The sequence below is a fragment of the Ptiloglossa arizonensis genome, chromosome 5 (genome assembly GCF_051014685.1).
Source record: "Ptiloglossa arizonensis isolate GNS036 chromosome 5, iyPtiAriz1_principal, whole genome shotgun sequence".
NCBI lineage: Eukaryota > Metazoa > Arthropoda > Insecta > Hymenoptera > Colletidae > Ptiloglossa > Ptiloglossa arizonensis.
This window is the reverse complement of record NC_135052.1, coordinates 23,177,719-23,191,873: the sequence shown is the minus strand read 5'-3', so window position 1 is coordinate 23,191,873 and position 14,155 is coordinate 23,177,719. Positions and strand designations below refer to the sequence as shown.

At 32.2% G+C, this 14,155-nt stretch overlaps 4 protein-coding genes across 7 annotated transcripts; 2 read left to right on the top strand and 2 right to left on the bottom strand.

Annotated features, from left to right (window-relative positions):
- Positions 1-57: 57 nt before the first annotated feature.
- On the bottom strand, positions 58-2,205 carry Dus2 (Dihydrouridine synthase 2). The gene is made up of 5 exons (XM_076311593.1): positions 1,732-2,205; positions 1,157-1,670; positions 824-1,069; positions 404-748; positions 58-312 (listed from the first exon to the last, which is right to left on the bottom strand). Exons 1-5 carry the CDS (start codon positions 1,919-1,921, stop codon positions 204-206), a joined length of 1,404 nt encoding a protein of 467 aa, XP_076167708.1. The 5' UTR covers positions 1,922-2,205; the 3' UTR covers positions 58-203.
- On the top strand, positions 2,144-8,242 carry Spd-2 (spindle defective 2). Of its 4 annotated transcripts, none has more exons than XM_076311588.1 (19): positions 2,144-2,600; positions 2,770-2,894; positions 2,961-3,089; positions 3,163-3,314; positions 3,377-3,690; positions 3,747-3,919; positions 3,987-4,481; positions 4,582-4,806; positions 4,889-5,097; positions 5,154-5,417; positions 5,493-5,968; positions 6,032-6,202; positions 6,268-6,481; positions 6,552-6,728; positions 6,810-6,993; positions 7,068-7,266; positions 7,327-7,465; positions 7,553-7,737; positions 7,809-8,242. In XM_076311588.1, the coding sequence occupies exons 1-19, from the start codon at positions 2,500-2,502 to the stop codon at positions 8,137-8,139; spliced, it is 4,263 nt and encodes a 1,420-aa protein (XP_076167703.1). In that variant the 5' UTR covers positions 2,144-2,499; the 3' UTR covers positions 8,140-8,242. The 4 variants fall into 4 exon arrangements, with proteins under 4 accessions (XP_076167703.1, XP_076167706.1, XP_076167704.1 ...); XM_076311591.1 differs by having other exon boundaries at positions 7,798-7,950; XM_076311589.1 differs by lacking the exon at positions 4,582-4,806.
- LOC143146874 (26S proteasome non-ATPase regulatory subunit 6) lies at positions 8,131-10,669 on the bottom strand. The gene is made up of 2 exons (XM_076311595.1): positions 9,487-10,669; positions 8,131-8,971 (listed from the first exon to the last, which is right to left on the bottom strand). The coding sequence occupies exons 1-2, from the start codon at positions 10,667-10,669 to the stop codon at positions 8,277-8,279; spliced, it is 1,878 nt and encodes a 625-aa protein (XP_076167710.1). The 3' UTR covers positions 8,131-8,276.
- On the top strand, positions 9,674-12,818 carry Rfc3 (replication factor C subunit RfC3). Its single transcript, XM_076311594.1, has 10 exons — positions 9,674-9,802; positions 9,914-10,055; positions 10,977-11,185; positions 11,268-11,332; positions 11,415-11,542; positions 11,622-11,784; positions 11,851-12,010; positions 12,084-12,295; positions 12,368-12,445; positions 12,511-12,818. The coding sequence occupies exons 3-10, from the start codon at positions 11,148-11,150 to the stop codon at positions 12,654-12,656; spliced, it is 990 nt and encodes a 329-aa protein (XP_076167709.1). The 5' UTR covers positions 9,674-9,802; positions 9,914-10,055; positions 10,977-11,147; the 3' UTR covers positions 12,657-12,818.
- The last annotated feature ends 1,337 nt before the right edge of the window (positions 12,819-14,155 follow it).

Here is a 14,155-nt window from a genome sequence, read left to right as displayed (position 1 = left end):
ACTACTGTTATTGTAACATTTTTGTTAAATGAGAACTATATAAATATTACACGAATTTGTAACAGAAAAATCCTTTTATTGATAACAGAACCAATAAAAAAAATATAAGAATGTGTTTCATATGTTGATGTAAAATATCTTCAAAAGTACATTTGGCTTTGTTAAATTGTAATAAATCTTTTCTATTTCTTAGTCAAGCAACATCAGGAATGGATATTGTCTTTCACAGTAAGAGACTTTTCGCTGACTAGGCTTAAAGACAAAAGACAGACTAATGCTGCACCTTGTTCTGCCCACTTTTTATTTTTCTCCCTAAAAATATTTCCAAGGCTGAAGATTACATTATCTAAAATATAACGTGTATTTTACATGTATGTAATACTGTATATTTTTATCCATTTACCAAAAAGATGAACCAAATTTCCTTCCATCGACAGTAACGATAGAACGGAAAAGTTTTTCCTTTCGTTGTGTAACATAGTGTGGCATCTTTTTTCTTTGGGTTTGTGTCCACTTATGTAGTATGGTTTTCGGTAATTCAAGATCTGTTACATAATTATTTCTTAAAAATGCACAATGCATCAGAACTACATCTTCTTCCTCCAAAATTTTCCTTTTACTTGATGGCAGCTCTCCATCCTCTTTATCCTCGTCTCTCATAGGAGAAACTTGAGATCTGCCCAATAAGCCTTTTTCTTCAAATTCCTTCCTCTTTGAACGACAATAATCACTTAATTTCCACACATCACTAAAATTGCATAAATTTTATACATATAACAGTGAATAAGAAACTACTGTATTATTTTAAAAATATAATTCTTACCATATTTGTTCCATGGTTTGAGAATTAAGAAATTTTTTGCCCAGTGCCGACTCCTGTTGTTCACGAAGGATATTTTGTACACAGTATTTGGTGTTTGAAGGTGGATTGTCACAATCTACAGCATACTTTATATATGCTTTTATTACATCTTCCATAGGTATTAAACCTTCTTTTCGAAATATTGAACAATTCCACTCAGCTGCACGAGCAAGCATGACACTGCTACACCCTGTTGCTTCTTTAAATCTGTAAATAATTATTTTTAAACTATAGAAATAGTAAAATATAAATTATATTAGTAATAATCAGTGAAGAAAATAAGTATAGTATTACTTAAAAATATCAGAATATTTCTGTATTTCTTTTGAGCCTCCATTTGCTATAACTGGTATTGAAAGTCTGTCAGAAATTTTTTTTAAAACTTCATTGCGATTTGTGTGCTGTGGTCTTTCATTAACAGTTCGTCCATGAACTGCTATGGCTGATATACCAGTTGATGCCAAAAGGTCACAAAGTTCCAAAGTTTTATCTAGATCTGATAATACACGAATTTTACAAGTTACTGGAATGCTCAAATTATCAACTAATGTTTTTAGAATGTTTGTTGCTGTTTGTGGATCCTGTAAAAGAGCAGCTCCCATTTTCCCTAGTATAGAAAACAATTTTGGACATCCCATATTGAGGTCTATTCCAGACACATCCTGTTCTACCAGTTTAGCAACTTTTAGAGCTCTTATTGCATCAGAAGTACCAATTTGTAAAACCACTTTATCTCGTTCTTTAGCACAGGTCCGAAAAATTACAGTTCTATCTGTTTTGTCTATATAGTCGACTGTTTTCAAAACATCTAAAAAGAAATTTCTTGTAACATTCTTTCTTGTAACATTGTAATATTGATATTTTGTTACCATTTACACGACGAAATGATCTTAGTAACTTCCAGTCTATGAGTTCCTCTGTGTAAACTATATCAGCACCATAATCAAGCGCAAGTAGGCGCATAGGAAGTGTGCTGATGCGCACCATAGGTGCCAATATAATCTTATTGTTATAATTTAATCGTTTTCGTTCTGATATTGTCGTTATTTCCTTGTCCATTGTATTGTCAATATGTTACAACTTCAATTCAGTTTTTACAAGTATGTAAAAGTGAAGTAACAACAGGAAATCATAACCTATTAATGGGACAGAAAATTAACTGCAGATCATAGAATAATTATTCTTTGTCATCGACCTTTTGTCGTGTATGATAATTATAAAAATATTTTCATTTTCAAACATCACGTCTATTAATCAGCAGCTTTACATTTGAACATCCTTTTTTATGGTACTATGACAAGTGCCATTGTGCTGCGTCTAATAACGTATGTATATGGCAATCGTTTCAGTGTCATTTAATCCAGATGGCAGTTTCATTATGTTTATCATATACGAGTTGTTAGTCTGGCACAGTACGAGTTTCTATTCTATGATCGTATAATCTTGGAACATTTTCAAATTTGAACGCTAAAATCGATCAACTGTCAAAGGATACGTTAAGGGTAATATGATACAGTCTTTTCTTTGTTCCGTTCATTTAGTAATTAAGAAGTCGATCAGGACTTTCTATTTGCGTACATTATCTTTTTGAGTGATTTTCACCCACCGAAATTACACGATAAACGAAGCATTTAACGATGTTTACACCATCCAAATCCACGGGGGTGAATTTTATCGATGTTACTTTATTAAATACTCCACAACCGCAAGCAGCTTCGACCGTTCAAAGGAAAAACACGTGAGTTCTTTTCTTCTAGGTATTCTACATATTTTAACCATTCCTGAAATAACGATTATTTTCATCTGGAACTTCTGGAAATCAAATTTGTTCAACTGTAGTATTTTGTATTTTTGTTATTACCTAATTAATATCACATTGGTGATAATTTCCAAACACTTTTTACCAGGTTGGAAAGTAAGTTCCTTGAGAAAAATGTTAATGAAATCATGTATAAACAGTCTGAGATACACAAGGGCGATGTAACACAGAAATCTGATTCATCTCTTGGTATACTTGATAATATATCTTCCTGTGAGTCGTATTTCTTTCTTGTGAAAAAGTATGTCAGTATTATTAATTAATAGTACAATTTTGTAGTTTTAGCTGAAGGGAATGATATGGGAAATGCAGAGAGACAAATTGAAAATAAATTTGATACAGAGCGTGAACTCGCTAGGAAATTACTTCAAAGATGTAGTGATTTAAAGAGTATACCACCTATATACGGTAAATTTTTCTTTTTGAGATTATATTTTTATATCTATTTGAAAGTTATGTACATGATTTATAATTTTTACAGATACAAACAAAGAAAATAATGTGAATATTCAAAATTTGTCTAGTAATGTACAGCCTTTAATACGTAGCAATCAAGGTCAATCTGCATGTTCTGATAAAATAAATTCCCAAAATGAAAATAATTTACATTTAGTGGATAATAAAACAAGTGGTGTAAGTATTATTTTTTAGAAAGACCAAATTGAGATATATATTTTATAGAGTTGTATTTTTAGATTGTTTTTGTACCAAATGAGATAAGTGCACGTTCATCTGGATTGAGTAGGAGCTCAGAGAAATGTTTATCATCACTCTCAAGCAAGAATGTAAATACAATAACGTTTGATACAACTACTGCTGAATTGATGGCTCAGTTTAATAATGAAGAATTTCATCCAGCTTCTGAAATGGCCAGTCAAATGTTAGCTGATGAAGTATCTTGGCAACAGAATTACTCTTATGCCCTTCCGATAGGAGCATCTGCTGAAAAGGAATATTTAAATTTATCCTCTTTTTCGGGTATCATTGGTGAACTGGATTTATCTGTAGAGTAAGTTTCTAAAACTATTTATATTTTGTTATGATTATGACATAATTAAATTTCAGATCTTGTGCTGGGCGCAAGGTATCTGTGGATGAATTTTTTAAACGAAAATGTGGAACATTCGGAGAATTAGCAGATAATGCAGTAGAAAGACCAAGTTTAGGTCTACCTGTAAATAGTCCTAAAAAACCGGGTCAACTCATACCATTGGTTGATAACACTACAATGACGGAAGGTACTATTGATTATTATTTGTTCAATAAAAGTTTATCTTATATGCCAAAAACCAATTCTTTTTATAGAATCTTCAGTTGGATCATTTATTGCTAAAGATAAGATTCAACAAAATAATTTAAACACAACAAAAGGTATAGAAGAACAGAGCATTATGAGTTTAACCAGCATTGCTCAAGCACTGCAGGATATTGATAATGGTACACCACGAAGACTAGTAGATCAACTTATAATGGCAAAAAAAAAGAAAAAGCCCATTCAGGTGCAAGATGCGGACGTAACTAAAGACACTTATACATTATTACCCTCAAATCGAAAATCTATGCCTGCCACTTCAAGTACAAAAATTGAGGATTTTGAAACTGATATAGGATTATTAAATCTTTCATCAAAATTATCTCTAGATAGTAAAATTACGACTGAAACTATAAGTGTTAATCGTTCAATTCCCAAAATGCTATCCTTTGATTCTAAAGCAGAGGCAAAGACAAATTTCGAGATTGCCTGTCAAGAGCTTAAAAAAGAAATGAGCAATGGAAACTTAACAACTTCTTATAATCGAGGTATAACTTTGCTTACAAAAATAACAAATTTTAATAAAATTACACATATGTTCAAAACAATGCCTATTTGAATTAGCTTAAGAATAACCATTATTTTTAGATTTTAAGACATTATTGGAAGGTCCTAAATTATCTCATTCAAATAATAATAAAAAAAAAAAATCTTCGCCTCGTACTTCGAAAATTAATGTAAACCATAATCAAGAAAAACTAGAAGTAAGAAAGAAAGATAATGTAAAAGAAGAAAATGTTTCTTATAAAGACAAATCCGAAACTTTTGTACAAGATCTTTCGAATTTACAACAAATTGAATCTCAATTGAATAGTATGCTTTTATAACAATATAATGATTACAGTTTGATATATATCTTGATTATTCGTTGATAGTAATTGTTTATATTTTATAGATGTTGTGATAGGTAGAAATACAGAAGAACTATGCAATTGCATTGTTGGTATGTCAAGAAAGACTGATATTGAACTTTTAAATAAAAGTGATAGATGGGTTATATGTTCATTAAGTGTAAACCAAGTTCAAGGAGACAAGCAATGTGTCCGGCTTATGTTACCAAAAGATGTCATTCTTATTAAACCGAACGCGGAACAACATGCCAAGGTAAAGATAAGATAAAATTTTAAAGTAATATAAAAAATAAAGTATATTCGTTTTAGATCGCCGTAAGAGTAGTGAAAATGAGTAAACCAATTATAGTAGTTATAAATATAACAATGTCTGACATGGTAACCAGATCTGAATGGATTATGAAACACATAATTTGTTTTAAGCCTGAAGAGCTTAATATAAATATCTTAAACCCTTCTCAAAAGAAGAAGCTTGATTTTCAATGCATTGTTGAAAATAGTATAGCAGTTCTACCCATTACAATTAAGAATAAAAACAGCGTTGATGTTTCTATTAAACTTGCTATATTACAGGTGATGAAATTATCCAAATGAATTTACGTAGTTTAAATAGCTTTCCTCTTACTATAATTATTTTATTCAATACAGAACGAACCGTTAGTATTTAGTCTAGAAAACTCTGACGTATTGCAACGCGTAACAATCAAACCCCAAGAAGCATTTACTACAAATATTCAATGTAAAGGTATCTCGCAAAATAACGCAGAAATGCAACAACGATTTTTACAACGTTACGATGGGAATTTAATAATTCAGGCAGAAAATGACCCTGATGATATAATGATTAAAGAAATTCCTCTTGTTGTGCAAGTAGGAATTTGTAAAATACAAGTAATCGATACAAATTTACCTTTAATTGTTCTTAACAAGCAAACTAAACCATTGACTGTAAACAATCTTGGAAATACACCGGTAACAATATCTGCCTCGTTTGTACAAGACGCTGAGTTCGCCAAAAGCATAAAATATTTTTCAATTCAATCCGAAACTTTAAATTTACAACCTAATGAAACTGGTTCTTTCTTTATTACGTACAAGCAACAAAATTTGAACATTTCCAGAATGTGAGTAAACATTTCGCTAATACGTGTACTAAACTTATTCGTATTATATTAGTATTTTTGTAGGCATGCAAAGATTAAATTATCGGTTGCCAGTAATGCATATCACTATTCTATAATCGGAGAATTGAATTCTTGTACGGAAGCAGAAAATGAGAATCTCCTTCGTTGTGAGACACCTCAATATTTATCATCCGTTAGCTCTCCTTCATCTCCAAATAGCGTCACTTCAAATAAGTAAGTTCATCTGGTAGTTGATTAAAGTTTCATTAAATGTAAATTATCAATATTAAATGCAATAGATCTGGAATATCCGGCAGAAATTCACCTCTTAGCTCAGCATCAGGTTCGACTGTTGCTGGTGACAAAATTCCTATAAGAACCACTCATGCTGCTTTGGTATGGAACAGTGTAAAGACGGGAAAATCAGAAATTAAGGAATTTACTATACGCAATATAAGCAACAATAAAATTAAGATTCAAGCTGCTATATTGGACAACGATAAGAATTTTCGGGTAATGCCTGCGAACAATTGTAAAACCATCTAATGATTTGAATGTTCAAAGATATTAAAAATCTTTTCAGTTTTTACGTGAACGACAAGCCGTTGGCACAACTATTGTATTAGTTTTACAAGGTTCAGAGAGCAGAACGTTATTTGTTGTATTTAGTCCTCATCATCTAGGCGCAGCTACTGGTAAAATAGTATTTAAACACTATGAACCCAAGAGGGAAGATAACGAATCACGTCCTACGAAACTGGTAAATAAACAAATCTATTCACTTAACAAATGTGTTTAAATTAATGAATATTGTAATCGGTTTGTAATGTGTTATTTCTAGTTATTTTTATATGGATATGGTGGTTATAGCAGAGTTGAATTTTTTGGAGCATTTAAAGATACAAGCGGAAAAATGTGGTTATCACTTGGTACTTTAGCTTCTGGAGGTTCCTTAAATGCTAAGATTAAATTACAAAACACTGGAGACTTATGTTCATATACTAAAATAAAATTAATGCCAAAAGGTTTTTTTTTTAGTCAAATGAATACATTAATAAATGTAATAATTACTTCCTAATTTGTTTCTGAATAATTTCAGCCGTATATCCTACTATGGTTTCAAGTTGGCACGTGAATCCAACTGAATTATTGTTAAATCCGAAAGAAATTCAATGGATAAGTTTGGAATTTCATCCGCGAAAAGAAGATTTAGCTCTATTACGTCGCTCAGATGTATCTCATGTGGGAACGGTACTAATTATTCATGGAGATGAACCTTCGCGTTGGCGAATTCGTAGGTAGGTGGTTACTGAATTTAAAAGAAACTATTAATTATTAATGGAAAATTAAATTTTCAGACTATACAATAAAATGAAAGAAACCGGTGAATTGAGTGGAAATGAAAACGAAGCATTTAAAAATATACTTCATCCAATATGTAAAGCTTTTCCTGGAGAACAAATGATGTCAGACATAAATACTATTCGTGATACAGTGGTAAACGTTCATAAATTTACCAATAAATTTTTATCAATTATCAACTAATTTATGATTACATTATTAATTACTTTGTATATTATAAAGCAAAATCTTGGGGATCTTTGCCGAGGAATTCGTCAACATGAAATATTGCTAACAATGGAAGTGTGTGCTGATGAGACCTTATCTGTTCTTCAAGACAATGCAGATGAGTCACAAATGTTCTATTCTCTTTGTAGTGATAATAGTCATTTATATGAAGGAAATGGCGAAAGCTTTTTACCCTCTGAGTAAGTCTTTTAAATTTCCCGATTATTCAAAAATTTCATGAATATTTACACTTTAATTAGCAAATTTTTAGGACACTCCTAGGAAAGAGTATGTTTCGACGTGACGTAAATACTAATAATATTATGGTCACTCCATCCACTATAGTTTTATCTCCACCAACAAGAATAGAAGCAATCGTGACAATAAAAAGTTCTTGTACTGTAGCTCAAGCATTTGAAACTTCTTTGTCAAATACAGAATACTTGAGTGTTTTCCCCAGAGAGGGTATGATACCCACAAGAAGAGACTTTCAATTAAAAATACAATGCAAACGGAAGATTGAACGCAATATTAATGCTGTACTTGAAATTTATACAGAGAATAACAAACTGGATGTACAGATAAAAGTCAATGTTAAATGATAAATTAGAGTTAATATTTTTACTTAAATATTTATTATTCAGAATATGCTGCAATTTTGCATTTTTATACAAATAAATTTTTATTATCAATAAACTGATTTTTAATAAACATGTCTTTCAATTACATATAAGTCCATCTATTTTTTTTTTAAATATTTTAAAATATTGGGAGTGGAATTTATTTTGAGATCTACATTGTATTTTGTTTGAAGAGTTTGTAATATCCTGATCATATTCATTGTATCATCAATGCCAGAGTGTAACCTTCCTTCTACGGGTAACTCGAGATAATTTAGCATGTACATCAAAGTTTTTGGATAACATTGCGTTGCATCACAAAAAGTAAGTTTTAAGTTTATCCATTTTTGAAAATGTGACGGTAGCGTTATATTTTCTAGTTTACATTGATGTGGTAGTAACGATTTTAAGTCCCAATCACCACACGTAACAAAGGCACATTCATTATCATTCTTGAAATAATTATGTTCCTCTAACCAATTGCAAAATTTGTCAAACACTTCTGGAAAATGAGGCTGATTATCTACCATCTCTTGTATGATTCCAGTTAGTTGTGTGCAAAATGTAGTAAGTTCTGGATGAACTCTTGGCTTGATGTATTCGTGAAAAGAATTCTCTACTTTCCAGTTCTTTGTAGATACTGCTACACAAGGAAATTCGATGATTTCTTGCGGTTGCAACTTTTCAAATTCTTTACACGTAGCTTCAAAGTCCATTACGAGCAAGTAATCGAAGTTCTGTTTGATTTTTTTGCTTTGTTTAAAAAGAGTTCTAGGATATTTCTTAAAAATTTGATTAGCCATGGTACAGTAAACTGTCGAGGTGAAAAAAAAAGTTTCAGATCTTAATGTACTTTAGTTGCACAATGAATAGGTTTGTTTAAGGAACTGCTCACTAAATCATTTGAAATAAAAATTCTCAATACTGCATTTTAAACTATAATTTTAATCGAGAGATCAGGGTACAATTATTACGCTTCACAAATAATATATGTTAGGTTAAAAGTGTGTTGTCTTTACTAACGTCGCTGATACAATCACAACAAAAAGTACGTGACGTACAAGTTTCAACCAAGGATTTAAAATCAATCTTAATAACAATGATTTACTTATTTTTTTATACAACAATACGATATTACAAGGATGTTTTCATAGTTCCATTTCTATAAAAGTTATTGAAAAAGTAATTTTGAAATGTGGATATGTATGTATGTATGTACATATATATTTTTAATTTCATTTTTATGTATCTATCATTGTGTATAAGTTATGCGAAATTCGCGAATTTTTTTCGAAGCAACTAAGTGTATTCAAAAGTTAATAACCTGACCAAGTTTCTTCAGTCGATTAAGTAAAGCATCGCCTTTTTTTATCGTATTTTGGTAAATCAGTCCACGATCGCAAGTAACGTCAGGTGCTTGGCCTCTGTTACATCCGGCAGCACTGATGGTAACAATCGTTCTAGCTACTTTATCAATTTTACAATGCAGCCTGCCATTCGCGATAAATCTTGCCACCTCTTGTTCTATGTATTCCTCTGTCACATTGAATTCTGTCGCCATTCTACTCAAATTGATGGTTCTATACGCTTGCAGCAGCTGAGAGTACGATTTCAATCGCATCTCTCTAACATAATAACGATAATGGTAATGTAGCAAAAGATTAGCCTTAAGTTCTAATTCAACCCATGCAAGATTTTGAAAGAACTCTTTGTAACGGCAATCGTAAAAGGAATGATAGTATTCTTTGTATCGAAGGGAGTCCGTGAGCAACGCCTGTTGTAGGAGTCCATTATTGTTAAATCGACGATCGAGATCTGACCGTGACAAGGAGATCATGCCGGACAATATCGTGTATTCAACGACTTCTTTGAATGGTAACAATTCGTATGACTCGAAGGTGGGTATACAGTCTAATAAAAGCAACGTGGCGCGTGCGAAATTTCGTATCGCAAGACAGTAGACAGCTTCGTATACTTTTAGTTTATTACGAAAACACCAATCGCTGCCTGACCCGCATGATCCTTCCATCAAAGTTGTTATATCACTAATTATTTTCCCCATTGAACGAATATTGCTTCTGAGGTATGCTATTCTAAATAAACAAAAAGCAGCCTCGATTTTGACGTTCGACGAATTAATTTCGTCTTTGAAGATTAAGCTTGCGATATCCATGGCACGATCGAGGTCGCCGATTTTGCAACAAAATTCTACCTTTTCCCGCCATTTCTTTTTTGCAGAGTCTTCATGAGTCAAACTATCAGATGACTCTAGTTCTTGCCATGTAACCTCATTTGCGTTTTTCATTGTCTCAAGCAGATTTTCATCAATGTTCCAATTAAATTCTTTACATGCGTCTTCATAGTATTTGGTCATGTTATTGGATGTTATTACATTGACAAATTCGTTTCTTAAATTTTCATTGCATTGATACTCATTTAGGGTTAGCTTGAATCGTAACTTGGAAAGTAGCATGTAATCGGATGTTCTGTGATATATTTCTAAATTGCTCATAATGTTCTTGATATTACTACTTGTACTGCGTAACTATTATATACAAATCTTTTATTTTAACTTTTGTTCTGATTTTAATTATTAACTCAATTCAGATTTTTTATTTCACATTTATTTATGTACATAAGAACAACAAGACAATCGTTTATCGAAGTAACACATTTACTAATAGTTTAATGTATTGTCAGTATGTTAGAATTGTTAATTTTGTAACTTATACAATATATTTATTTAAATCAATATTCAATGTAAAAATTTGTTCTACTTTATAATCAATTTCGAAACGAAAAATTTTGAATGATTTTAGTTTGATCCAAGGTATTTCGTTAAGTTTGTTCACTGATCGTTGTGTCTAATTCGAAAGCAAAATTCACGCATGCGGCGCCATTTATTCGGCGTTAGAGCGCCAAGACGCGTTATTTCTAACCTCCGATTGCGATTGTAACAAGGTTTACAATAAGTGTTCAATTTTCAAGCCATGACAGCAAAAGTTGGGACGTTTCAGAATTTACCATGGTGAGAAATATATTTCATTTGCTATTGCATTACAAGTACCGATAGAAATGTACGAAATAGTGATTTAATTTTAATTGTTTAGGGTTGAAAAGTATCGTCCTAAGAAATTGGACGATCTCATATCTCACGAAGAAATTATTAAAACTAGTTAGTATTTTTTATTAATTTATTAATTTTATGCAAGGATAAGATTATTTAATATTTATTAATTAAATATTTTTTATGACAGTAAACAAATTCATAGATGAAAATCAACTTCCTCATCTCCTACTTTATGGACCTCCTGGAACAGGAAAGACTAGTACGATACTTGCTTGTGCTCGTAAATTGTACACATCAGCTCAGTTCAATTCAATGGTTCCATTTTTCTTCTTTTATATTAACCTCGTTGTATATCAATTTTTGTTTTGTGTTTATATTCTTTTTTTATATATAGGTATTAGAAATGAATGCTTCGGATGACAGAGGTATTGGTATTGTTAGAGGGCAAATTCTTAGTTTTGCAAGTACAGGTACAATGTATAGATCTGGATTTAAACTAATCATTCTTGACGAAGCTGATGCCATGACAAATGATGCACAGAATGCTCTCAGAAGAAGTAAGTTTTGTTTATCTGAGTATTTCGAATACGAAGAATGTATTCTGTTAAGAGATTATGTTTCAGTCATTGAGAAATACACAGACAATGTACGGTTTTGTATCATATGCAACTACCTTGGTAAAATCATCCCAGCTCTTCAATCTCGATGCACTAAATTTAGATTTGGTCCATTATCTGCAAATCAAATTGTTCCTAGGCTGGATGATATTATCAAAGAAGAAAAGTAAGTCTATAGTCTTTACATAAATGCTTCATTATGTTAATAAAATTTGTATTTATAATGATTAATGCCAAAGTTTGAATGTCACTGAAGATGGGAAGAAAGCATTAATAACACTGAGTGGGGGAGACATGAGAAAAGTTTTAAATGTTCTTCAAAGTACATGGCTTGCTTACGGTGCAGTTACAGAAGATAATGTTTATTCCTGTGTTGGGCATCCTCGTCCCATCGACATCAAAAATATTGTGAATTGGTTACTGAACGAATCATATGAATTATGTTATTGCAGTATCCTTTTTATTATGTAAATGTCAATTATTGTTTTTTAAATGATATATTCCTTAAGGTATTATTACACAGAAATACAGGATATCAAACTAAAAAAAGGACTTGCATTGCAAGATATATTAACAGAACTCCACTTGTTCGTAAATAAAAGTATGTAGTCCATTTACTACAATATTCTTGAAAAAGATGCCGGATATTTAATTATTTTATTTCAGTCGAATTTCCGGAGCCAATACTTATCGATTTAGTGATTAAACTGGCAGAAATTGAAAAAAGAGTAGCCATTGGTTGCAGTGAAACAGTACAATTGAACGCTCTTGTTTCAGCGTTTCAAAATGCTCGCGATATCGAAATCTCATAGTTAATCTGGTATACATGGATCGAATTACGTTGATAAGGTAACTTCAGGTTTGAGAATATTATATTTTGTTACGAAACATTGAAATAAAAACCATTGTAAGAAAACTTAATCTACCGTTTGCGATCGTTACTGTGTAATAAATCAAAGATTGATATTTTTACAAAGAAAATTGCACATCATCATGCAACACTCCCTCTCACGCCCAGTTACCCGTCTCCTTTTTCTTTTCTTTTTTTCTGTTCTGTTTCGTAATAAATTACGTTCTTTCGTGAGCCGTATCAAGGTGACAAATCTTTAAAAATAAGTTGTCAAAGTCTAGGTTACAAATCAGTCGAGTCACCGTAAACTTCGACTGGTCATAAATTTTCTTACAGTCCCCGTGTCCCGTGTAATCGCGATCATTCTTTTGCGCGCGCAGAAGAGTTATAGAATACTCATCCCCGAAACGATAAGTTTCTCTCGTGGCGTTCATGCATTTGGTGTAATCACCGTATCTGTACTCAATCGTACAAGAGTGAAATGGTATTTGACAGTGGACCGACAAATACCGCCTAATCAGCATGCGATTTCTTGAGCACTGCGTCGACGAAAACATATTTCACCAAACATGCAATGCCACTATTTTCTATAGCAGTGCTGCTTACTAGCATCCAAATTTACACGAAGATTATACCGCAAATATAATCTTGTGTGAAGTGTACGGTTTCACGAGTTGATCAAAGTTTCATCGATCTTAAGCATTATACATTTCCAGAGTTATGCAAAGAGGGAGACACATGTATCGCTCGACCCTGTAGTGAGCATCACTGACACGTGGTGGCAGAGGTGGTTAGATGGTTCTAACTATCGTATCGTGCACGACAAATTCTTTCCTTTTTGCAAGTCGAAATAGTACTAGGTGTAATATAACCTGTACAATCGATAAAGAATCGATTCATCGTTGAAAAATAAATCGTGGATGTGGAATAAAATTTGGTCACACGGTGTTTTGTCTTTGGAGAAAATCGAAGTTGAAGATTCGTTCACGAGTTATCGGAATTGCCGGATCATGAGTTATCGAATACTCTTTGTGTCAGTTTCTCCGCGAAGCAGTAATTGTCATGGAATTATTCCAATTGCGAGCTTTACCAGGGAATAGAATGTTTCCCAGTTAACATCGTTGTCTCTTCAGCGAACAGTTTACGATCATTAACGGCTAACGTAATAAAATGTTTTATCGCATTTTAATTGTCCCTCCTGCTCGAAGTGTTTTAAAACTTTCGTTAAAACATGGCGTCGCCCTCTTGAATTAGTTCAGTTTCGTGTTCTACGACCTGAAAAGAGAACGTTCGCTTTAAAGTACATCTCGTGTATTTCATCGACTGTAAAACATTGCACCGTTCGCGTAATTAGTCGGCATTAACGACGTAACAGGATTCCGGTTCAAAATAGCGAGCAGAACGACGTTAATCATTCGATTAGCGTGGTTAATTAATACATTGAAAAACCGCGAGGTTTCA

Bases quoted from the DNA above. Each gene is read 5' to 3' on its own strand.
- Spd-2 (XM_076311588.1), top strand. From the start codon at position 2,500: ATGTTTACACCATCCAAATCCACGGGGGTGAATTTTATCGATGTTACT. The intron at 3,315-3,376 runs GTAAGTATTATT...TTGTATTTTTAG, and splicing joins TGGATAATAAAACAAGTGGT to ATTGTTTTTGTACCAAATGA. The intron at 6,203-6,267 runs GTAAGTTCATCT...TAAATGCAATAG, and splicing joins AATAGCGTCACTTCAAATAA to ATCTGGAATATCCGGCAGAA.
- Rfc3 (XM_076311594.1), top strand. From the start codon at position 11,148: ATGACAGCAAAAGTTGGGACGTTTCAGAATTTACCATG. The intron at 11,333-11,414 runs GTTAGTATTTTT...TTTTTATGACAG, and splicing joins CGAAGAAATTATTAAAACTA to TAAACAAATTCATAGATGAA. The intron at 11,543-11,621 runs GTTCCATTTTTC...TTTTATATATAG, and splicing joins CAGCTCAGTTCAATTCAATG to GTATTAGAAATGAATGCTTC.
- LOC143146874 (XM_076311595.1), bottom strand. From the start codon at position 10,669: ATGAGCAATTTAGAAATATATCACAGAACATCCGATTACATGCTACTT. The intron at 8,972-9,486 runs GTCAGGTTATTA...TCACCTCGACAG, and splicing joins TAATCGACTGAAGAAACTTG to TTTACTGTACCATGGCTAAT.
- Dus2 (XM_076311593.1), bottom strand. From the start codon at position 1,921: ATGGACAAGGAAATAACGACAATATCAGAACGAAAACGATTAAATTAT. The intron at 1,671-1,731 runs GTAACAAAATAT...ATTTCTTTTTAG, and splicing joins ATCATTTCGTCGTGTAAATG to ATGTTTTGAAAACAGTCGAC. The intron at 749-823 runs GTAAGAATTATA...ATGCAATTTTAG, and splicing joins CAAACCATGGAACAAATATG to TGATGTGTGGAAATTAAGTG.